We start from the raw sequence: 24165 nt of genomic DNA on the forward strand, positions 1-24165 counted from the left end.
TACCACATCTTTGTTTACCCATTCATTCTGACATTTGGGTTGTTTGCCTGAGGCCTTTTTTTAAAAATCTGTCTTCAAATGTGATCTACACTGCTGAAAGGCCTCTCTGATTTTCTAGTTCTGAAAGACACTAGGAATCCTACTTGGCTTAAACAGATATTTAAGCTAATTCTCACCATAATGGGTAAATCAATACATGTTACTGGTGGATATACTCTAAACCAGTGATGGCGAACCTTTTGAGCTCGGCGTGTCAGCATTTTGAAAAGCCCTAATTTAACTCTGGTGCCGTGTCACACATAGAAATTTTTTGATATTTGCAACCACAGTAAAACAAAGATTTATACTTTTGATATTTATTTTATATATTTAAATGCCATTTAACAAAGAAAAATCAACCAAAAAAATGAGTGTCAGGTTCGCCATCACTGCTCTAAACCCTGCTTTTAATTGACCCGTCAGATAATCGCACCTTCTCCTCCATTCCATACAGAGAACGGAGAGAATGCTTGTTTTCCTTCTACTTACACTTTCAAAATGTCATTTTATAGCCACGAGACAGTAAAAGGAAGTAAAAACAAAAGCATCAATAGCAGCAATAATACAAAGGAATTTTATCTGAGGCAGTTGCCAGAGAAAAGGTTACCAGCATTGATAACTGTCTTGCAGGCAGTCTTGCATGAGCTGGAGCAAAACAGTTTAGCTGCAGCTCCGGATAACAGGCCGAGGCAAGGGCCCTTTCGCCCCTCTTTTCACAGTACAGGTAGAAACCTACAGGGAGCCCTTTTTTATGTATTCGCCTTTGTGTTACTTTGCCAAAGAAGAGGTTCCGCTTTTATAGAGTCTAGAGAGAGCCAATTTCCAGGAACGCAGTGGATGAGTTTTAGGGTCTGAGCTGAATTAAAAGGACGAGGGCTAAGACTGAGGAGAAGAGCAAGAGGCTCAGAGTGTACCTCCCAGGAGGGGCCTCGACCCTGGATGGGGGAAGGCCACACTTGGGTGGAGGGCAGAGGAGGAAACTCATTCTGGTTGGCCTCAATGCTCTCACAAAATACAAAGCTGAGTTTCCTTGGAATTGGTCTTGGGGGGAGGGGAAAGTTAGCAACTTACTCTCAAAATGGTTCAGAAAAAATAGCATGCATTTACACAGACAAAGTAAAATGTTAACAATCAGTGAGTCTAGGTGAAGGGCGTTCTGGAATTCTCTGTACTACTCTTGCAACTTTTGTAACTTTATTTAGCAGCATTTTTCAGCCTGCGGCAAGCTCAGAATCTAGAGAAGATGGTGCTGCTAAAGCAATAGGAATATAGAAAAACTGGTGTGGGGTTTGGAGCCGGACAACCATGGATTCCAATCCAAGCTATGAGCTGTGGGAAAGTTACCTGACCTCTCCAAGCTTCAGTTTTGACACCTATAAATTGGGGTTAAAATATTTCAGGATTCTTACATCATCTCCAACGCCTTTATGTAGCCTGCAATCAATAAACGGTCCTGTTATTACTACTGCTGTAATTACCGGGCTCGATAGTAACAAAGGTAGGTAAGAGAGTACCAGAGAAAGGATGAGAGCCACACTGGGATCCAGGATGGGTGGGAAGGCATAGGGGTGGAGGAAGGAATGTGGAATGACTGAAGTATGAGGGAATATGGCATCTAATAAAGATAAATAAGATAAACGCATAGGCACTAAAACATAAAATTATAGCCATTCATGCCATCAACACTCCTAGCCAACTCAGCAGATTATAGCTGTTGTGACACCGAATGAGAAGTTGTGTTTAGGACTTTAGTTCCAACATTTAGTGTGTTTATCACATTCACTTATTCTAAAAGGAGTTTACAATAGGTCTAAAAGACTATGTTGAACCTCAAATGTAAAACAAAAACAAAAAAAATCCCACAACAATCAACAAATTTAACACATTAGTCAACAGATGGTCATCAGTTCCTCTATTGAAAGCAATATTCCCATTGAAACCCCTATCTTTAAAAAAAAGTTGAGTCCTCACTCTAAATATATTTTTATAAATTACACATGTGTTTGTTATTGGCAATCCTTTTACTAAATATCAACAAGGCCTACTCGGTGTCTTATTCGAGGCAGATGCCCCGCCTTGAAGCTGCTGCCTCTGGAAGGCTAACCCCATGCATTCACCTTCTAGAGCAGGAATGAAAAGCCCTAGCTTTCTCCAAGCCAAAACAAAGGAACTACAATAAGGCTCCTCTATTAGAAGTGGGTGGGAAGAATATGATGCCCCAACATCAATTTTGTGAGTTGCAAGCAGCAGCTCTTTTTGGACAAGTCATTTCCTTGAAAACTTCCCAGGTGCCACCTTTACCACCTTGGCTGCCGGCTTCTGGTCCATGCACTTATGAACATTTCCAAGATCAGAGGCTTTCTCTCTTTTCTCACATCCTTGGAATAATATTACTCAAGAACTTCTCTGGGGTATCCCAGAGGCCAGACCCCAAATTAGAACCAAGTTATGAAATGTTGCTGCCGCTGTGCAAGGAACTTGCCTTTCCTGTGATAGGACTGCATGGTGGTGGCAATTGCTCCTGCAGATAAAACTCATTAGGTGACATCTCTACCAAAATTTCATACATTAACCAGCCCGATAGCACAGGGATAAAGATGGGACTGCCCCCCCACCCCGCTCCATCATTCATTCACTCATCTGAAAATATTTCCTGAATGCATGCTTGCTGTGTGCTGGGCTCTCCCGCTAGAGCTGAACAAGGCAACGTGTCTCTCCCCCCCCACGAGAAGTAAACTATAGTAATTATACAATTATATAATTACAATGTGATGAGTTCACAGACGTGCACTGCACAAGGAGAGCTGACCTGACCTACCCTGGGGGGTCGAAAGGAAACATAAGCTGGGATCAGAAGTGCACTAGGAGACCAGGGGGGAGCGTGGTGCCCCTTGCAGTGCTGGATGGAGCAGGAGGCCTTTAAGGAGTAAGAAGAAGCACTGAGAGCCATCGATAAGGGAGGTAGTGTGTGCAAAAGGGAGATCAAAAGGAAACACGGAGGCCCTGAACTGGATCCGCGTGCACACATTTTATTCCAAGAGCACTGGGTTTTAACCAGAAGGAGCCTCAATCACATTTGTCCTTTCTAAAATCCACCTCTAGGGGGGCCTTCCTGTCCCCTCTCCCAGGCGCGCACACACGCTTTCTGAAGGCTTCTTGCAGCCTCCGTCGAGGCACTGTCCCACGGTGCTGCAGTTGTCTGTTTTCCTGTCTGGACTAACTGACACTCTATCTTCTTGGTGCAGCAGAAGGAGAACTGAGAGTTGCACCCTCCTCTGACGCTCCAAGAGACCACAGGAGCTTTAACTTTTTAATGCTCAGAGCCCACGGCTGCGACAAAGCTCAGCCATTTTTAACACTCTAGACGGGTGACCCCCAAACTTCAGCTGGTCCAGGAATCACCTGGAGGGCTTGTCAAAATGGACTGCTGGCTCCTGCTCCAGAATCTCCGATTTTACTAGCTCTGGGGTGCGGAGGGAGCGTGCATTTCTGATGAGTCCAAGGCGATGCTAGTGATGCGGCTGCTGCAGGCCCCACATGGATAACCAGGGACCCCCTCCCCCACAAGACAGGCAGCTGCCAGAAGAAACCCATGGCATTAGTGCCTCAAAAAATATTTTTTACCAGTATCTGTGTCTTGGAAATCAAAGCAAACCTGCAAAAACAGATTGTCTTGAGTGAACAAATCTGCCTGGCTTTTACACCTAGAAATCGGCCTCGCACTGGGTCCCCCTGACAAGCTTTGGCAGCCACTCGGGCACAGATTTCTCGAATCCCCAAGCTTTAGAAGTGGGAAATGTTGCAGAATTCACCAGTCACAGAGACGGGACTCTAGAAGAGTGACACTGGGTGGCAAAGACAACTTCTGCAGCACATCAGACCTCAATCTGGTACACTACATCTGAGCACCCAGAGCCCACCGTCCACAGCCAGTGCTAATCCAGGGAGGGTCCGAGTCCCATGTGCAGTGGGTGAGACAGAGAAAACAGCGCAGGCCTCTCCTATACTGTAATGCGCCTGCACACAGCCCCATCAAATACCGGGCATTCCTTGGTGAATAGTCCCATACCTTTCGCCAATTTCCTAAATTGCTAATCAGATAAATGCAGCAACAGTTAATTCTGCATCCATTCCACATTTGAATAAACAAAATAAAAAATAATTAGACCAAAACAATCACATTGGTCTAAAAGCACACTAATGGACAAAATTAGTTTATTCAAATTTGTTGTAACATTCATTAGAACACTTGTTGGTCAATTTGCTTAATGAGTGTTCACTTTTCCCTTAATTTTTCGTGGGTGACATTCACTTAGAGCGATACATTAAGCCTGCTACCCTTCTGCAAAGAATTCCTAATTGACCAGCCCCATGTTTGAGATGATTTCTTCTCACTCAAGAAAGACGAATGTCTTAAAATGATCTTGCTGTATTTTCCAGAATTAAAAAAAAAAATTTCCCATATGTCCATTGAGAAAGTTTTACTTCTTCCTTATATGGCTCTAGTCTAGAATAATGGCTATCCCTAAAAAAAAAGAGGGGGGGGTGAGGGTGGAAAGAGACCTATCGTAAATTGTAACCTTTTAGTATGTAATTTAAGTCAATGGCCAATTGGAGGAAACTCAAGTTGGAGGAAGGAAATTTAGTATTTTTGGAAATCTAAATTAATATTATGTCAAACCCTGGCAGCACTTTTTTCAAATCACTATAATTACAGATATGCAAATTTTTCACTGGGGGGAAAAAGCTAAAAGGAAAAAAAATGCACCTAATTAAGTAATGATTTTATCTTTAATAGATGGTATTAAAAATATAAATGAGGTTTAAAACTTTCAAAGTAAAATAGTTCTAGTTTAAAGCTTTTAAACTATTATCTTTCAGAACACAAGGAATATCACACCAAACAAACAATGGCAAAAATCTGTCACTTTTTATACGTTTTCTTCAGTAACACTAGCTCAGATATAAGCTCCCTCGCATTCAGATGATTTCAACCTTTTGTCATTAATAATCAGCTTGGAAAGCTAATGCTGCATAGGCCACAATATTCAATTTCCATTTTCAGATAGTTATGACCACTGACTTTTCTCTCTACAACACATTTTTAATAACTATTTCGAAAGAAAATTATTTTTAAAGACAACTACCCGTGATTTAATGTGTCAAGACTTTGCTACACTGGTCCCCATTTGATAGGCTCAGAGATTACTAAATTTTATGTTAAAAAGTCCATATAGATTTTTGCAAGATGGTAGTGGCAGCATAATTACTGAATCTCCCAAACCCAACCCCCACCCAACCTTAAAACACACAAATAGAGCAGAACCAAAAAGGACACAATCTACAAGATGAGGTGATAAGGTATTCCCATGAACCCTATGTATGAGGAGGCGGGGACATGCTACCAACAGCTTCAAGAATTGCCAGTAAGTACTCCCAGGAGAGCCCAGAGGGCCTGCTGAGAAGGCCCACATAAACTGGCACAGGACCTGGCAGGTTTCAGTTTCACTAGCGAGTGCAGAGGGGATCTTACCCATGTATGTCTAAGGTGCTGGGATGTGCTGGGGTAGGGGAGTTCTGATCCCTATGAACTAAACCTAGGACAGTTCCATACAGAGGAGAAACTGCTGGGGATGAGTCTAAGATGAGCAAAATAGGGACAAAGGGAAGGTTCAAGAGGGGTTGGGGGTGGGGGTAGTGAAAATGGAAACAGAATAAGATCTTAGGATGTAGAAAAGTAGAATCCATCTTTTCTACCACTTTGTGAAAACAAGTGGGCACTCTAGAACTGTGAGGCTAGAAAAGCTATACTGGCCCTACTAAAAATATAAGAAAACTCACAGTAAACAGAATAGAATCACAGTTGAATTCCAAAGTGTTATTTAAAGAAAAAATAAGAAACAGAATGACATCCCTAGTATAGACAATAAAATCATGCCAGAAAGACACGAAACAAATGAAAACTATAACCTAACATTTCAAAATGAGCTAAAAGAAATTCAATGAATTTGGAAAGCTATAAAAGGGCAGAGTAAATCAGAATTTCAAAAACTCAGAAATAAGTTGATTGGAGAAGATAAATATATGAAAATGGAGGTAAATAATTAGAAAAAAAAGCCCTCTTAGAAATGAATCCTATCTAATAAAAGAGAAACATGGTAATTAGCGTACGACTGCTACCCTTCCCATTGGCTAATCAGGGCAATATGCAAATTAACTGCCAGCCAAGATGGCGGCTGGCAGCCAGGCAGCTTGAAACTAACATGAGGCTTGCTTGCTTGCTTTAGTGACGGAGGAAACCAACGTTCCCCGCCTGCCTTGCCGGCCTCTGAGCTTGCAGTTTGACGCACTGTAACAAATATAGAAGCTAAACAAAACCCCAGAAACCTGCTTTCAGCGAGCTGGGATTTCAGAGCTGGAGTTATACATTGTTTTGATTATAGAACCGAAACAAACCCGATACCTGCTTTCAGTAGCAGAGGCCTCAGAGCTGGAGCCAGAGCTAAAGCTGGCCCAGAATAAAAAAAAAAAAAAGGAAAAAAGGAGCAGTTGGGAGATTCAGTCACCCACCAGCCTTAAAACAGCCCTCAGCCCCTCACGCAGACTGGCCAGGCACCCCAGTGGGGACCCCCACCCTGAAGGTTGTGTGACCAGCTGCAAACAGCCACCATCCTCTCACCCAGGCTGGCCAGGCACCCCAGCGGGGACCCCCATCCTGATCTAGGACATCCTTCAGGGCAAACCAGCCAGCCCCACCCATGCACCAGGCCTCTATCCTATATAGTAAAAGGGTAATATGCCTCCCAGCACTGGGATCAGCGTGACAGGGGGCAGCGCCCAAACCCCCTGATCGCCCTGCGGCTCTGTGTGTGACAGGGGGTGGGGCCACAACCTCCCTATCCGCCCTGCTCTGTTCGTGACAGGGGAAGGCGCCCCAACTTCCTGATCAGCCCTGCTCTGTGCCTGATACGGGGGAGCTCCCCAACCCCCTGATTGGCCCTGCTCTGTGTGTGACAAGATGCGGCGCCCCAACCACGCCCCCCCCCCCACGGGCCCTGCTCTGTGTGTGACAGGGTAGAGCCATAACCTCCCCATCGGCCCTGAGTGTGAGAGTGGCGGCGCCCCAACCCCCTGATCGACCCTGCTCTGTGCGTGACAAGGTAAGGAGCCCCAACCCCCTGATGGGCCCTGCTCTGTGCGTGATAGGGTGTGGCGCCACAACCTCCCCATCGACCCTGCCTTGAGTGTGACAGGGGACGGTGCCCCAACCCCCCAATCGGCCCTACCCTGAGCGTGACTGAGGGTAGCATCGCAACCTCCCAATCTGCCCTGTTCTGTGCATGACAGGGGGCGGCGCCCCAACTCCCCAATCGGCCCTGCTCTGAGCCTGACCAGGGGCTGCACCTAGGGATTGGGCCTGCCCTCTGCCACCTGGGAGCAGGCCTAAGCCAGCAGGGTGTTATCTCTTGAGGGGTCCCAGACTGCGATAGGGCACAGGCCAGGCTGAGGGACCCCCCTTCCCCCCTGAGTGCACAAATTTTTGTGCACCGGGCCTCTAGTGTTAAATAAAAAGAAAACAAGAGCAAATAGCCCTAGCTGGTATGGCTCAGTGGATAGAGCATCGGCCTATGGACTGAAGGGTCCCAGGTTCAATTCCAGTCAAGGGCACATGCCTAGGTTGTGGGCTTGACACCCAGTGGGAGATGTACAGGAGGCAGCTGATCAATGATTCTCTCTCATCATTGATGTTTCTCTCTCTCTCTCTCCCCTTCCTCTCTGAAATCAATAAAAATACATATTTTAAAAAAAGAGCAAATAAAATAAATAGTGTCTTACAAGAACTACAAGATGTAAAGAGGGAAAAAATTAAATTCAAACAAATTACAAAGACATTAAAAGGATTTGGAAAAGTGATTGATATAGAAGACAGGCAAAGAAGATCTAACATACACATAATGGGAGTTCCTAAAGTCAACAAAGAATAGCAAAAGCTATACTACAAGAAAACTTTACTTGAAAAGAACACTTGTAATTAGATATTAAACTGGCACATCATGTCACTGGGGGGAAAAAATCAACTCAAGAGCAACCAATACTTTTATAAACCTACTGGACTTCAAAAGATGAAGGTAAAAAACATTCCTTCGGATATCTGGGCAAACATACCAAGTTAAATGTGAGGGAAAGAAAATCAGATTGTCAGCTGACTTTGACAACACTTTATGGCAAAAACCAATACAGTAAAATTATTAAAGAGACTTGAGCAAAGAAAAGATTGCAAGGATTTATCTATTAGTCAACCTAACTTTTAAGTGTAAAGGCTATGGACAATTTGTTGTAAACATCTCTCTCTCTCTCTCTCTCTCTCTCTCTCTCTCTCTATATATATATATATATATATATATATATATGTGTGTGTGTGTGTGTGTGTGTGTATTTATATATATATATATATATATATATATATACACACACACACACATATATATATAAATAAATAAAATAGAGAAATATGCTAATTAACTGGGACGCTGGTCCACTGGACAGGAGGAGGTTGCAGGAGGAGGTTGCGCGTGCAGCATCGGGAGCAGGGTGGCAGGAACCTCCAAGTGCTGGTGCTTGGGGAGGGCCTGATCAGCAGCGGCGGCAGCAACAGCTGCTTCAAGGGCCAGAGAGGGAGGCAGGGCTGGACCAGCAGCAGCTGTGGCTGCTGCGTGTCCCGGGGAGGGGGAGCGAGGCAGGGCTGGACAGGCAACTAGAGGGTGGGCAGTGCCCTAGTATAATTCATAAAATACATCCCAAGAGGGCTTCCTAAGACATCTGTTAGAGGATGTGCTTAAGAAGACCAAAATGTCGCCGAAACCGGTTTGGCTCAGTTGATAGAGCGTCAGCCTGCGGAGTGAAAGGTCCCAGGTTCTATTCCGGTCAAGGGCATGTACCTGGGTTGCGGGCATATCCCCAGTAGGAGATGTGCAGGAGGCAGCTGATCGATGTTTCTCTCTCATCGATGTTTCTAACTCTCTATCTCTCTCCCTTCCTCTCTGTAAAAAATCAATAAAATATATTAAAAAAAAAAAAAGAAGACCAAAATGTCAAGAACAAGACGTAAGGACTAGTGGCAAGCATTAAATATATATTCACCTGTAGAATGAAGATTAAATGGTGATAACAAAGAAATAGTAGAGCGTGTGATTGCTATATATGCTGATAAAGTAATTTTAGTATAGCTATCAGAAAAATTAGAGGAGGAAAGATTACATACCTGAAAAACATAATATGCTTGCTGATTGCCTTATAGATAGTAACTGGGAGTAAAAGGATCTTTGAATCATAGCAAGGGAGAGAAAAGAGAGCAAAAACAAGCTACTAGCTAATTTAAATGTTACTCAAGGTAGAAAACTAATAGAAAATAACCACCATCCTCCAAAGAGCAACCAAGGGTATTATATAAAGGTATTTCTATAAAGTAAACCATTAGAACAAAATACAAATACAAAATACAAATCTAAGTCCGCAAGGTATACAAAAAAGGGGGGGAGAGAAAAAAATTGAATAGAACACACCATCTACTAAGTAGTCTTGTTTTTTAAAAAATCATATATGTGATATGTAGAATCTAAAAAAACAAAACAAATCAGAAAAAGACCCATAGTACAGAGAATAAACTGATGGTTGCCAAAGGGGTGGGGTGTGGGGAATGAGTAAAACTGTGTTTATTTAAAATGGTTAATGGCCCTAGCTGGTTTGGCTCAGAGGATAGAGCATCAGACTGCGGACTGAAGGGTCCCAGGTTCAATTCCGGTCAAGGGCACATGCCTGGGTTGCGGGCTCGATCACCAGTAGGGCGGGTGCAGAAGGCAGCCGATCAATGATTCTCTCTGATCATTGATGTTTCTATCTCTCTCTCCCTCTCCCTCTTTGAAATCAATAAAAGTATATTTTTTTAAAAAAAGGTTAACTGTATGCTGTGTGAATAAAAAAATTTGTGATCAAAACTAAATCACCAATTTAAAGGAAATACAGAGAACAGGGAAATGGAATCAGCAGAATTCAGACTAAAAAACTGTACAGGACAAATAAGAAGTTTCTTCAATAAAAATAGGGAAATAGAACCTGTAAAGACAAAATGACTTAAAGGCCATATCAAGCAATTGCAATATGTGGATCTTTTTTGGATATATCAAATATTTATGTTTGTATATATTTTATATTTACTTTAATAGGGAAAATGTGAATGTTGAATACTCAGTGACACTGTGGAGTTATATTGATTTGGAGGGTGTGACATTAGCATTATTTTAGGGGTGGGAGTCTGTATTTTAGAGCTACATGCTGAAAATATTTACAGATAAAATTTGATGATGCTTGAGATATGCTTCAAAATAATGAGAGGATGAAAATAAATGAGAGGATGAAGTAGACAGAGGTAAAGCACAAAGACTTGTTGATCCAACTGGTGAAGCTGAATGATGAGTATATAAGGGTTTGTTGCACTATTCTCTATGTGTGAAATGTTCCCATCATAAATATATATATTTTTTAAGTTACTGAGAAGTTCAATTCCTCCATCTTGAAAAATAATGCCTGGTAATAGGTTTTCAAACAACCAAGGGGATAGCCTAGAGAAGTTACAGGTCCCCTGCTTTTTTTTTTTTTTTTTACTATTCCCTAGTCTCAACTGATAGCAAACTTAAACAAAGCCTATTTAAATTTAGGCCCCCAATCGTCTCACCCCAAACAATAGGTGCTAACCAATGACTATCAATGATGATTACACTAGATTAAAAACACACACAAACACAAAAAAAAACAAACTCTGGCTTAGAAACACTAGAGCAGTGGTTCTCAACCTTCTGGCCCTTTAAATACAGTTCCTCATGTTGGGACCCAAACATAACATTATTTTCGTTGCTACTTCATAACTGTAATGTTGCTACTGTTATGAATCGTAATGTAAATATCTGATATGCAGGATGGTCTTAGGCGACCCCTGTGAAAGGGTCGTTCGACCGCCAAAGGGGTCGCGGCCCACAGGTTGAGAACCGCTGCACTAGAGCCTTTCCTCAACCCTAGAGCAAGTACTTTCAGGCAACTGATGTTATTTCTTAAGCACCCCTTACTTGTATAACTAAAGCTGGTAGCTTCATCAACATCCTTAATTGACATCATCCCTTGCAGCTGAGGAATCCGCCTTACTGCTTCTCTCAAGTTATCCTGAATGTTCTTCATCTCAGTTCCTTCCTAACAGTACTAAAGGCAGCAAGAGTCCTAACTGCATGCCCAACAATTGACAGACAAGGACCTTTCCAGTCCTGAGTAATTCAAGTGTCAACTGTTATTTGGGGAGTCAGTCCTTGATTTGAAACTGAAGAGCTTATCATTCATGGGCCCCACAAAGGCTACCCTGAAGCTAAAATGGAAAAAGTCAGATGACGTCAACCTGGGCCAGCTAGTGACTCAACCTGAGCCAGCTGGTGACAGAGGAGAGGTGACACGTGACGCAGAGTACGACTGGCGGTGGCTGAATGTCACTTTGTCAGACACAAAGTGCCATGGGTTGAACCCATTATTAAAACTAATGATGGTCAGATATTAACAAGACGAAGATGAAACCATTTAAAAAGGAGGTGCAGACCCTCCTGCCCTTGGAGACACACTGAAGAGCATGCAGCCTGGACCCCTGAAGCATCTCTCAGCTGGGAAAAGGCGTTCTGGTATTTTCTGAGGAAAATGGTTCCAAACACATCACTCGGGCACGTGACATTCCAGGCTCCCTGACGTCCTGAACGTGAAGACAACTGTCCGTGCTCCCGCCGCACACACTGCGCAACCCCCTCTGGGGTCCCTCCATCAGAACACCTGCCCAAGGAGCTGCAAAGGCTGGAGCAGGACAGCTGAGCAGAGGGAGAATGCCCAGCCTTTCCCAGGGCAGGACCCGTGGCAGAGAGACTTAAACCTCAAAAAGCTCCTGCTGAGTCCTGCCCGTCTCTCTCCTGTCCCTGTTGCTCCCAGTTTGCCTTCTCTGGCCCTTCTTTCCCATCTTGAACCCAGTCCCTCCTGAGCTGAGAAACCTAGCCTTTCTCAGCTCCCTTCCTTCATTAACCATAACACAGAACTGAAATAAAGCTAAATTAAGCTGCTTTCTATGAGAGCCTAGACCAGCGGTTCTCAACCTGTGGGCCGCGACCCCTTTGGCGGTCGAATGACCCTTTCACAGGGGTCGCCTAAGACCATCCTGCATATCAGATATTTACATTACGATTCATAACAGTAGCAACATTACAGTTATGAAGTAGCAACGAAAATAATGTTATGGTTGGGTCCCAACATGAGGAACTGTATTTAAAGGGACAGAAGGTTGAGAACCACTGCTCTAGACCTTCTTTTTCCCCCCTTTCTGGGCTCTTTGTGGGCCTGGGCTTATGAAAGGAAGGGAATTCACTAAACCATAAGCCCCAAGAGGACAAGGATGTTTGCCTGGTGTGCTCGCTGCTATAGCCCCCCTGATGCTTCCGTAAATATTTGTGAACCCACCGATGAATTCCTAGTATTGGGTCAGTTTCAAAGAGACAAGAAGGGACCACAGAGTGAAGCTGTAAATCACTACAGATGCATGGCCAGCGCTGCTCCAGGTCTCTGGTAAGGACACAGAGAAGCTGGGGCCCTGCCTTGGGGGCCCTGCCTTGGGCTTGCCTCACCTGATGGCAGGCACACTTCCCCATCCATACGTCCACTCCTGGGCCAGCCTCTCTGTAGAAGGCAGTCATTCTGAAACTGAGGTGATTGTTCTAAATAATGTCCCTTCAAAATGCTGGCATGTAAATTAGGCTACACATTCCGATCTACTAAAAAAATGCACAAGCCCTTCTACATATGCTTGTTTATTTTAAAAAGCAGGAGGGAGGGGTGGTTCTTTTCTATGAAACTCGTGCATTTTAGTCAAGCTAAAAATGTGTCTATTTCCCTGCAGTAAATATACCAACTGCACTAAAATAAGTAGAAAAAACATTTAAACATCCCAATTAACCATTTTCAAGTGGCTATTCTAAAGACATATTTTGGATTAAGAAGCCTGCTTTAATTTAACAACAAAAGGCCTAAAGGCAGACCCGTGTGGCTTTACCAGGCCATTTCTTAAAGTGAAAATCTTCCCCAGGTACATAATTCAACATCAGCTATTAGAGAGAGAGAGAGAGAAATCTACATTGCGAAAATTACACTGGAAACACAGCTAAAACATTTTACAAGCTGAAAATTATCATCACTCTACCAGTACCCATAGTCTTTCAAAATGGACTACTCCTCAACTTTTTTAAAACATTAAGCCTTGTTTTCTTAAAAACACTCACTAGCCCTAGCCGGTTTGACTCAGTGGACAGAGTGTTGGCCTGTGGACTGAAGGGTCCTGGGTTCCATTCCGGACAAGGGCACATTCCTGGGTTGCAGAGTCGGTCCCCAGTAGGGGGCCTGCAGGAGGCAGTCCATCAATGATTCTCTCTCATCATTGATGTCTCTATCTCTCCTTTTCCCTTCCTCTCTGAAACCAATAAAAATATATTTAAAAAACAACAACACTCACTAGCCAAATAATAAATAATGCCACCATCCACCTATCACAATTTTAAAATCCACCAGTTTTCCCCAGAAGCCAAATCTATGTTAGATCCTTATCTATAAATACTTCCTTCCAATAAAGAGACACCAAATCATTTCCAAAGCTCTTTGTGATAACACCTCCATTGTTCTACCTCTGCTAAGTAATTCCTCTGCTTAAGGCTCTACAAAGGCCATTATATGGAAATTACTGGCAGCCCTGGGTTGTTTGAAGTTTTAACACCCTCTGACATAACCTGACTCACCTGGGGTAAACCCAAAGGCAGCTAGCTGGATGGCTCACCTCACTAAAAACTTAGAAAACGAGTAAGGGTTTCTCCTCGGTTCATTTTCCTTATTATTTTCCCCCTTGATTGTGAGCAAGGTTTTCCTTGGCAAGTGTCATCACTCACACCTTTTCCTGAAATGATAGGCTTGTGCCTCCCCTAGCCTCTTAGCTGTGAGCAGTAACCAGTGTCCCTAATTAATTCCTAATGCAAGCCTTTGTGAACCCAGGATAGTCTTAAGATGTCCTAAACCACACAGGGCCTTTATCAAGGGTTGGGGGTTTTGCTTGTTGCTGGCTTAGTTTGGGTGGGTGTGGCGGGGGGGGGGGGGGGGTAATGTGTGTGTGTGTGTGTGTGTGTGTGTGTGTATTTAGCAAATGAATTTATGCAGACTGCTACATACCCCGCTTATCATTTATCTAAAAATTTAAAATCTGTTAATAAGTAGAGTCAAAGATCATCTATTGCAGTGGTTCTCAACCTTGTTATGGGGTGAGGCCACAACATTAGTAATAAAAAAAACAGAATTTCCAGAGGATGAGGCCCAGAAATCAGGATTTTAAAAAGATTCCCAGGTGATTCTAATGTGCAGCCAAGATTGAGAACCACTGATCTATTGCCACTATCAGATGTTGAATCTACAAAACCTGTTATTTCAGCTGGGAGTTAAGGGGTAGGCAGGGTGGGCACTGTAATTCTCCCTAAACTTATAAGTAACACAAAGTACATACTCTGGAACCTGCTCTGGATTTGAATTGAGCATATAATCTAGGTAAAACATGCAAAAGTATGATCTTTTAAAGTTGTTTCTGAGTAAGCTACCAATTGACCACATTACAACTACAACAAATTGCATCACAGATGGCAAGTCTTCCAATCAAAGAATTTTCCTTTAAAAAATCTTGTATTCTGGGGCAATTTAAACTACTTGCATTTTGTCCCATTCTTCACTCACATACTACAAATATTTGAAGACTGTCATTCACTAAACCTTCCTTCACCTTATCTACTCCAGGCTTAATAAATCCAATTTCTTTAAGTTGCCTTCAAAGGCAACTATTTCCCAAAGCTTTAATTAACTCTATGTCCTGTTCTATATCCAGAATGTCCATTTTATTATCTAAGGAAACCTATAAACATACTTTTTAAATGGCCTAATGCAGAGAATACAGGCAGGGTTATATCTTCCTGATATGTATTCTTTTCATGAAAATTCACTTTTTATTATATCACTGCTGCACAACACACAATTTCTTTTGTTCCTTTTCTTTTATTTTTTAACATACAATTCTTTATAATCCCTAAATCCTACCAGAGAGCCATGTTCCATACCTCTGGGGTTTAGCTTTTATTTTTTCATGGACCTGACCCTAGGAAGAATTTCACGCGTGTCTACCACCTGCAGAGCTGCGTTTCAAGTCCATGCAGCTGTAAATAACCAATGAAAAAACAGCAGAGTCCAACATCAAACCCTTCCACCACCACAGGGCTGCTCCCTCCTCCTGTTGTTTGTTTGTTTCCATTAATTCCACCTCACCACCAGCTCTCCCAGTTATGCACCCTGCAATAACTCCCGCTCCCCTTCCCTTGATCTCTTTAGTCACTAAAGTTTAGTGCCTGACACATTCAAGGTGCCTGTAATATGCCAACTGAATTAAGTCTGCCACCTTTATCTTTCTCCCATCCCTTATGTGCTCTCTCCTTTCCAGGGCCCGCACCCTCACACCCAGGCCCTGACTCCTTCACCTAAAGAGTCTGGTCATCCCTGAGCCCAGTTCTCCACCAACTCATTGCCTGGGCCATGAGCTCCACCACCCTAAAAGAGGCCCCTCAGAAAAGAAACTCTCCCTTAGGTATCTGTACGTTCCGGTTCACAGCAGCATTAGTCATTATAGCCAAAAGGGGGAGGCAACCAAGTGTCCCTTGGTGGATGAATGGATAAAATGGGATATGTACATACACAAACATCTACATACAGCAGGCTACAACATGGATGAACCATGAGGATATTATACTAAGTCGGCGATTTTCAAGCTTTTTCATCTCATGGTACACAAACAAACTACTAAAATTCTGCGGCACACCAAAAAACACATTTTTTGCCAATCTGATAAAAAAGGGGGGGGTATAATTTTGATTTATTCACACTGGATGGCTTTTGTTGTGTTAGATGTTGTCACTTTTTTTATTTGACAACCTAAGGAAAAAAAGGTCAGTGTCCCTGACTAGTCAGGTATTGCATATTTTAAAAATTCTTGCAGCACACCAGCGTGCCTCTTGCGGCATACCAATTGAAAATCACTGTGCTAAGTGCAATAAGCCAGTCCCCAAGACAAGTACTGAATGACTCCACTTGTATGAGGTTCCTAGAGTATCCAAATTCACAGGCAGAAAGTAGAATGATGGTTGCCAGGGGCTGGGGGTGGTAGAGAACAGGGAGTGATGGGTACAGAGTTTCAGTTTTGCAAGCTGAAGTGTTCCAGAGACTGGCTGCACAACTATGTGAATGTACTTAACACTACTGAGCAGGACACCTAGAAATGATTAAGATGGTAAGCTTTATATTATGTGCATTTTAATAAAATTTAAACATACATCCCTTCCTTAGTCTCAGCTGCCCACTGGGGGTGTCCAAGTTTCCAGAACATTTGCGGAGAGGGCTTACCTGGACGGAATGAGGGAGCGAGCAGCCCGGTACCAATAACACAGGCCGAGGACCACTACTGAGTCACCTCCACCCTGGCCTGAACCTCAAACCTTGTTTTAGAATCTGGACCGAACTCAACACTAAATGTTCCCTGAAGCTAAACCAGAGTCTTCCCCTCCAACTCCTACCCCAACCATCACACTGAGAGAAAGACTGGACAAGCCGCAAATAAGATCTTAATGTCTTGCTCTCTATTTCTGTAGCTTTTTCCAATTGAAGCCTCAACTACAGACACTCTGCCCTCTCTCTTTTAAGGTTTAGAAATTAATCTCAAATGTTATCTCCCACATGGACACTTTTACTGATCCCTGATCTCTAGCACCCACCCACCAAGACAGAAACACCTCCCCTCTTAAATCTTGCCCAAGCACTTTGCACTTGTTTGTATTTTATTTTATTATTTTTTTCATTAAAATGGTTTTAATGTTGACATTATTGCAGGAGGCCTCCTCCCTGCCTTGGCTCACCTCCACCTTCCCCTGCCTCCCCCTTCCTTCCACTTCTTAAGACACCAGTTCTACTTTGAATCCTTGGCTGTGTTCTTACCTGTCCCCCTCCAGTCCCTAGCCAGTTCCTGGAGTCCCTGCAAGGACCAAGGCATAGAGACTGATAAATCTTTGTTAAACAGAATCCGAAATGTTTACTGAGCATTTATTGCATTCAAAGTGCTTTGCAAGAGCTGGAGAAGCGGAGAGATGTTAAACCAATATTTACTGAGCACCACTCAGTGTCCAGCCTGGAGCAACGGACAAGTTCAGCGTGGCCCCTCACTCCTAGGGAAGGCAGTCACAGAAAAGCCGACCTCAAGGAGCTTTCAAGGTTAACAGGACTCGTGGAACCCAGGAAAGCTACACTTACTTATTCACCTTGAGAAAATGGCCATTTACGGACCTTTCCCCTCCTAAATTCTTATCTAGTAATCTGTATCCCCTTTCATGGAAAGCAGGTCAAATAAGGTTAAATAAAAAGCCCTCGCTTTTTAAAGAAGTATGCATTACTACGAACTATCGGCTTAAAACAAACAACCAAACAAACAAAAAACTAGACATTAAATGTATATGCTTCATTTTAATACCAAAACATACTTCTAGATAATCTGGTTTTAAGCCATTTCCATTTTTTTATAAGAGATAAAGCTGAGAGAGGAACACAAAATCAGCCTCACGGTGCAGTACCCTGCCGTCCCTGCGAGGGGCACTGTGCTACGCCCGTATGTGCGTAACTCGCCTACTCCTCTCAGTAGCCCTGTGCCACCATGCCCATTTTATAGATCACACACCCGGCAAGTGGTGGAACTGCATAAAATCCCAGGTTGTCAATTTCAGAGGCCAAGCTGTTAACTAACTCTAATGCCACTGGCCCTAAATATCAACTCAACTTAAACTTTAAAATTTGCAAAACTGTTGAAAATCTAGCTGACAGAAAGGTAGGCAATGGAAGAGATCTAACAAAAGTGTGTCATAACCAAATGTAAGCATAAGATGAATGGAAAAATCACCAGGTATAAATGTTTTCATTGGAGAAATCTTCTGGTTCCCCCACCCCGAGATCTGTTCAATCTCTAAAACTAGTGCTTCCCAACTGTTATGTCAAAAGCTGTATAAAACTCAAGGCAAAAATTAAAGTTTGTTCCGTTTTATAAGCTGTCAAGTTAGTACTTATTGGTACCTGCGTACGAGGATTATAAAGAGGAGCAGTCAAATTCTACATACTAGAGGAGTTTACGCATGTGTTAGGTGCCTATCCTACCCCAGATCCTGTGCCAAGCATCTTTACAACAATCTCTTTCTACTCTGCAGGGCAATCATATCAGTGAAGACATTATTCCCATCTTAGGGATAATAATAATTCCTATTTTGCAGATAATTATGGCTGATACATATTAAGGTTGTACTATGAGCCTGCCGGGCAACACCATTCTAAAAACTTTATATGTAGCAACACATTTCTGGCACAGAGAGGTTAAGTAACTTTCCCAAAGTCACACAGCTAAAAAACTAGGATGAAAAAGTGAAGTTCAGCAGGTTAAGGAACTTGTTCTATAGCTACAAAACTGGCAGCTGCAGAGCCAGCAGACTAATTCAAAGTTGTTTCACTCCTTGGGCCTGTGCTCCTTCTACTAGGGAGCTGTGTGGTACCCCTGGGCTTACCAGGGCCCAAGCTACATGCCTTAACGCTCAAGGACTGGCAGTAAAGAGCGGTACTGCCTAGAGCAGTAGTCGGCAAACTCATTAGTCAACAGAGCCAAATATCAACAGTACTTCTTCAAAATAGACTCGCCCAGGCCGAAAACCGACTTCTGAGCATGGGCCACGATGTTTCAATCGCACTGTACGCACGTCCGCACGTGGTATTTTGTGGAAGAGCCACACTCAAGGGGCCCAAGAGCCACATGTGGCTCTTGAGCCACAGTTTGCGGACCTCTGGCCTAGAGCAAGCATGTCAAACTCGGGGGGCGGGGGCCTACATGCCTCGTTTAGCAGCAGCCGGCCGCAAGTTTGACATGCTTGAGCAACCTCAAGAGCACAGGTCTTATCTAAAGGGGCAGTTTTCAATTCTCCAAGAGATTTGGATATAAATTCTTCATATTTTTTAAATATTGCCTCAATGTTTTCTTAAAAAGTATCATGTAGGCCAAACAAAACATGTCCATGGGCTATCAGCTTACAACTTCTCTTTATTTATTAAGAGTCTAAAGTCCAAAGATGAGCTGTCTCATGTCCAAAGTATCAGAAATCAGAGGGGCTAAGCCAGGCTTACAAGTGCCCTCTCCTTTCAACAATGACTTATCCTACAAACCTTTACCTGCGGTAACTCCCTTGTAGGCCCCTCCCCACTCTGGATTTGCAGCCATGAAAAAAAAAAATCCAAGTTACAGATTGCATATGAAATTTTGCTTAAGATTCCTTCAAATGTCTTTCAATTCCTTTTTGAAAAAGTTACCACACATGAATACAACAAAATAAAGCACTTCCATGTCCTAACCTGTCGACTGTTAAAACTAAATTCATCCTGGAGAGAATTCACTGCCTTTGAGGGGTCCCCACACTGCAGGCCAGCTTCAAGAACTCCATTTAGTAACGCTGCAGCTCATTTCCTGCTGTCCTTCCTTAATCAGCTGGGGGAAGACTTGAGGAAATGAGTCAAAATCCTACGAGCAACTTCTAGTGGCTGTCAACAACAGCAGCAAAATCCATCACCACAACAACATCTGTACATGAACGTGCTCCGAGGGAAGCCACAAAACACTTGGCCGCTTCCCCCACAGAATTTGTTAGAGAATAAAAGCTATGAGTGGTAGCCTGCCCTTCCAGCTCATCTTGCTCATTCAGGGTAAATGGCACAACGCCGTTACCCCTGACTGAGGGTTTTACTTTTCACAAGTATGCCGCAAGTTTAGAACGCTAAGACCATTTTTGTTTTTTGGAATGGGGGATGGAAAATTGCTCAAACTGATGCCATCATTTTAGTGACAGCTTATCTTCCTTTCTGAGGGACTAACCGCAGGCCTCAGTGCTGATTATCTGGGGAACTGACTGATCCCCAGCCAGTTCCTCCAGCTGTAAAATGGTAGGGATGATGCCTCTTGGGCTTGTTGTTGAGAAGACTGGAGATGTCAGGGAAGGCCCCAGGACAGAGCTGGGCACACCGTTCCCAATCGTAGATCAACAACGATGTACCATACACCTAAAGTGAATTCCAGACGCCACAGAAAAAGTGTACTAATGACAGGGCATACATGATTTATAAAACCATAAGAACAAATGTGTGGGTGACTGGAAAAGGCCGGAGTGGGGATAGATGACTTATTTGGTTCCCTTTATAAGGCCATCATATTATTCCCAACAGGATAATCATCCAGAATGCGTGCAGCTGCTGGGGATGATCTATAGTCTTACACCTGCAGGAGCGGAGGGAGGGGAAGGCATGATTCACTACTCCTTGCAGGTTCATCCTGCTGGGCACAAGAGTTGTAAATACTTGTGGGAGGGGAGAGGATGAAGGATCCTGTGGAGTTTGGCACCTCAAAGCAAAACTGTAGATGGGCACATGTGGACTGAGGAGAGGGCAGCACACAAGCCACATGTCCCTGCTTTAGCCAGAGGTAGACTAGGAGACACCACCAAATGGTCCCTGTGGCCAGGAGAGGCAGAGGAATTTCAAGGAGGCACAAAGGAATCAGGGAAAGGGGTCAGAAGAGGTGTAGAGTCTACCCCGAGAACCCGGGAAGAGGAGAATTCCAGACCCAAAAATCCTTTGGGATGTGGCTGTCTCACTGTCCTCTGAGGGCTCCCCAGAATTGAAGCAACCTGCCAAGGGCACACAGCCAATACCCCGCCGAGAAAAGAAAAACCAGAGGGCAGCAGAAGGCTTTGTACACCACACTGCCCCCGCCTCCTTCCCCAAAGCCAGACCTTAAAATTCCCTTTGCCAAAATCTATTGGATGGCGCAGGCTAATTATGAGGAAGAAGGAAGCAATTAATTCATTTCGTTTTTTTAAAAAGGGAACTATTCTGTGTGGTTTGTCTTTCTAGTGCCCTCCTGGTGGTTCAATTCACGTATCTTAACTGAAATTTAAAATGCCAAGACACAAAGATGTCAGGACCAAACGTGTCATTTGAAGCTTAGGCGGTCAAATACCTCAGGAATCTGAGCACTGGCTCCGGATCCCTCCGACCCTAACCTCACCAGGGTCCAGACGCACGGCCTCTTCCCCCACAGGAAAGCCCTCACAATGCCTTCTTGCAAGATCGGGAAGCAGGAGGCTGCATCTTGAGACTTTATGGGAAAACTGAGCAGCAGTCCAGGGAGCCCCACAATAGTTCATGGCGATGCTTCCTTTGGAGCCCTTGAATTCCAGCTCAGACTCACTTTCTAACCTTACATCATCAGAGTAGCCTTCACGTTAAAAAAAAAAAAAAAAAAAAAGTGACCTGGGAGAGAGCGGGTCTTCCTGGGGTTGGCAGGGCGACCTGCACTGACTCACGCACCAGCGACACCCAGGAAAAGGGGAAGAGGGGGCAGGAATCTGCTTGAGGGCTCCCAGGAGCCTGCCAATCCTTCTCCACCTTAACACCCAAGTTCCCAAGCGCATATAACCGGATTTTCACAACAGCTGTAACATCCAAGATTTGCTGAAAGTTCCATTCCACCTCCCACCCCCGACCTCAAGCGGCTCTTAAGTAGTATAGGTATCTCGTGGGGGTGGGGGGGGGGAGGTGTAGCAAATCTCAAAATCCCCAAACAAAACGGACCTACAATTACAGGTCGCAGACACCAATTCGAGGGGCTCGCAGAGCCCCGCCAGCCTGGCCGGAGACTCTGGCCGGGCGCCGGAGACAGCCGAGGTCAGGGACCGAAGTGTCCCAGCGCTATGGCCCTGCCCGCCCCGAGAGCAAGCGGCCCGCGCTCCGAGGCGCGTGGCAAGAAAGAAACGGCACCTCCGTAGAAAGGGGCGAGCCTCCGGCATGGGATTTCCAAAAGCACCAAGTCTGCAACCTAGCGGCTGCTTGCTATACACCCTGCCCAAGTTGTCCTTGTAGCCGCCACCTCCAGGTTCGCGGGGTCCGGCCCCAGAGCTACCCGCCCCGCGCGCGCCCCGCGCAAAAGCATAAGCAGGGCGTCCGGGGACACCGCAGCCTCCGACTCGTGTCCGCGGACGACGCAGCCAGCAAGAGACGGCAGCGGGTCGGTCCCCAGCTCTGGGGCACAAAGAACGGCCGCGGTCAGAAAGCAGCAGCCACGGAGCAGAGAAAAGGCTCTCCAACTTTCCCCTCGGCGCGGCTGAGAACCTGCGGGCCGATGCTCCCGTGGGCTGGTCACACACGCTCAACTTTTAACAAAAGGAAGCGGCGGCCGCGCCTCGCACGGCGGAGATAACGCTGGGTCCGAACCCCCGACCCGCCCGCGCACCCACGGCACAAAAGCAAACCCCAAACTAGTACGCAACCTGCGCCCTCAGCCTGCACCTCGCTGACGCCTAAGCCCCCCGCTCGCTGCCCCCACTCCCGGGAGACCCCAGCCGAGCACCCCCACCACCACGGGCTGGCGGTTCCTCGCGCAGGTGAGCGAGGCTGGACGCAGGAGAGTTCCAGGGTCGCCTCGAATCTTTCCGGCGGTTGTAACGCACGGGCACTGGGAGCCGGGAGCCACCTCTCCCGAAACACCCCAGCGAGTTGGAGCTCTCCGGGGCACAGGCAGCGGAGGGGGCGCGGCCCCGTGGCCGCCGCGCTCGCCCACCTGTCTGGAGGCCGAACAGAAGGAGCAGGACGCCGAGAAAATCCCAGGCGCCGCGAGCGCCTCTCATCGCGGTGGCTGCGCTGGGACCTGAGCTCCGTTCCAGGTTCCAGCTCTCGCCCGAGTGCACCGAGCGCGGCAAAGCCGAGCCCCCAGAGCCGCGAGCGTGGAGAGCAGCCCCTCCTCCCAGCGCCCTCCCCCTGCGCGCCGGCCACGCCCCTTCTCGGCGCCCCTCCTCGCCTGCCCTGCCCGCGGCCCTCCCTCGCGCCCAGATCTCGCTCCCTCCGTCCGCTTGTGGCCCCAGTTCCCTCGACCCGTTTAATCCCCGGGGGCTGAGGCCGCGGGGAGGAGGAGGGCACGCCGGCATGTGCTTCCCGCTCCCGACCCCCAGCCCCTTCTCTCCACCTCTCTTCCCTGTGCTGCGCTCCGGCCGCCAGAGGCGGTTCCCGGGCGAGGGGGTGCTGCCGGCTCGCTTTGTGAAGCTGGGCACCCAGCTCACATTAGGACACGGCCCGCCACCTGGCAGGTGCTCCCCAGACAATAAAGGTCGGCCGCCCGGCCCTCGAGCGTGCTCCAGGTTGTTTGCTGCTGGCGGCGAAGGTGGTGCAGGGATCAGATTGGATTGGGGAAGGGGGTGGGATTGGGCCTCGATATTCTTATTCATTCCTGTTAGCCCAAGGGGACCAAGAGGACACCTGGCACCGCGGTGAAAGGCTGAGCCTGAGCGTCTGTGATTCTTTATGCTCAGTTTCTCCACCTGCTCCGTAACCTGTCTGAGCACAGTTGGTTTCTATTGGTCTGAGCGGCCTCCGCCCAACAAGCTCCTGCTGAGCCTTTTTGGGGACGGGGTTTAGCGTGGGGGAGGGGTGCCTTGTGAAGTTTGCTCTGGGAGCCTGCGCTTTTAAACCCTTTTGCACTAAAGTCTTTGCTAAGCCCTCTGGGCGTCTCTCTCTCTCTCTCTCTCTCTCTCTCTCTCTCTCTCTCTCTCTCCTTTCTCTTTCTCCCTCCTTCCCTCCCTCCCTCCCCTCGCCTTTCGCATACAGTTTCTTTGCCTCTCTATTTGACTGCGACTGTTAGAGGGTTGAGGATCTCAGGGTTCCTCTCAGCTGTACCAAGAGCAAAATTATTCTCTTAATATTCTCAGTAAAATGATTCTCTTAAGCCAGGTTCCACTGCCTAGGAAGTGTTTTATCCAAGGCGACAACAGTATCTGTATAGGGTTTTCTAGTTCCTTCTTACGCTGAATATTATTTCATGCTTGTGGCAGCTTTGTGAAGTAGAGCAGATACGTTTATTATTTT

General features: G+C 45.6%; 1 protein-coding gene across 4 annotated transcripts in view; it reads right to left on the minus strand.

Moving 5' to 3' along the window:
• Positions 1-23040, minus strand: part of KIT (KIT proto-oncogene, receptor tyrosine kinase) — an 85183-nt gene extending 62143 nt beyond the window's left edge. For 2 of the 4 annotated variants that reach the window (XM_059671012.1, XM_059671021.1), the window contains exon 1: positions 22868-23039. In XM_059671012.1, coding sequence (XP_059526995.1) covers positions 22868-22934 — 67 coding nt within the window. In that variant the 5' untranslated portion in view covers positions 22935-23039. Of the gene's footprint in view, positions 1-22867 lie in introns of all 4 variants that reach the window. The other 2 variants (XM_059671005.1, XM_059671029.1) reach the window with 2 other exon arrangements.
• Between the last annotated feature and the right edge of the window lie 1125 nt (positions 23041-24165).

Source organism: Myotis daubentonii, chromosome 1 (assembly GCF_963259705.1).
Source record: "Myotis daubentonii chromosome 1, mMyoDau2.1, whole genome shotgun sequence".
NCBI lineage: Eukaryota > Metazoa > Chordata > Mammalia > Chiroptera > Vespertilionidae > Myotis > Myotis daubentonii.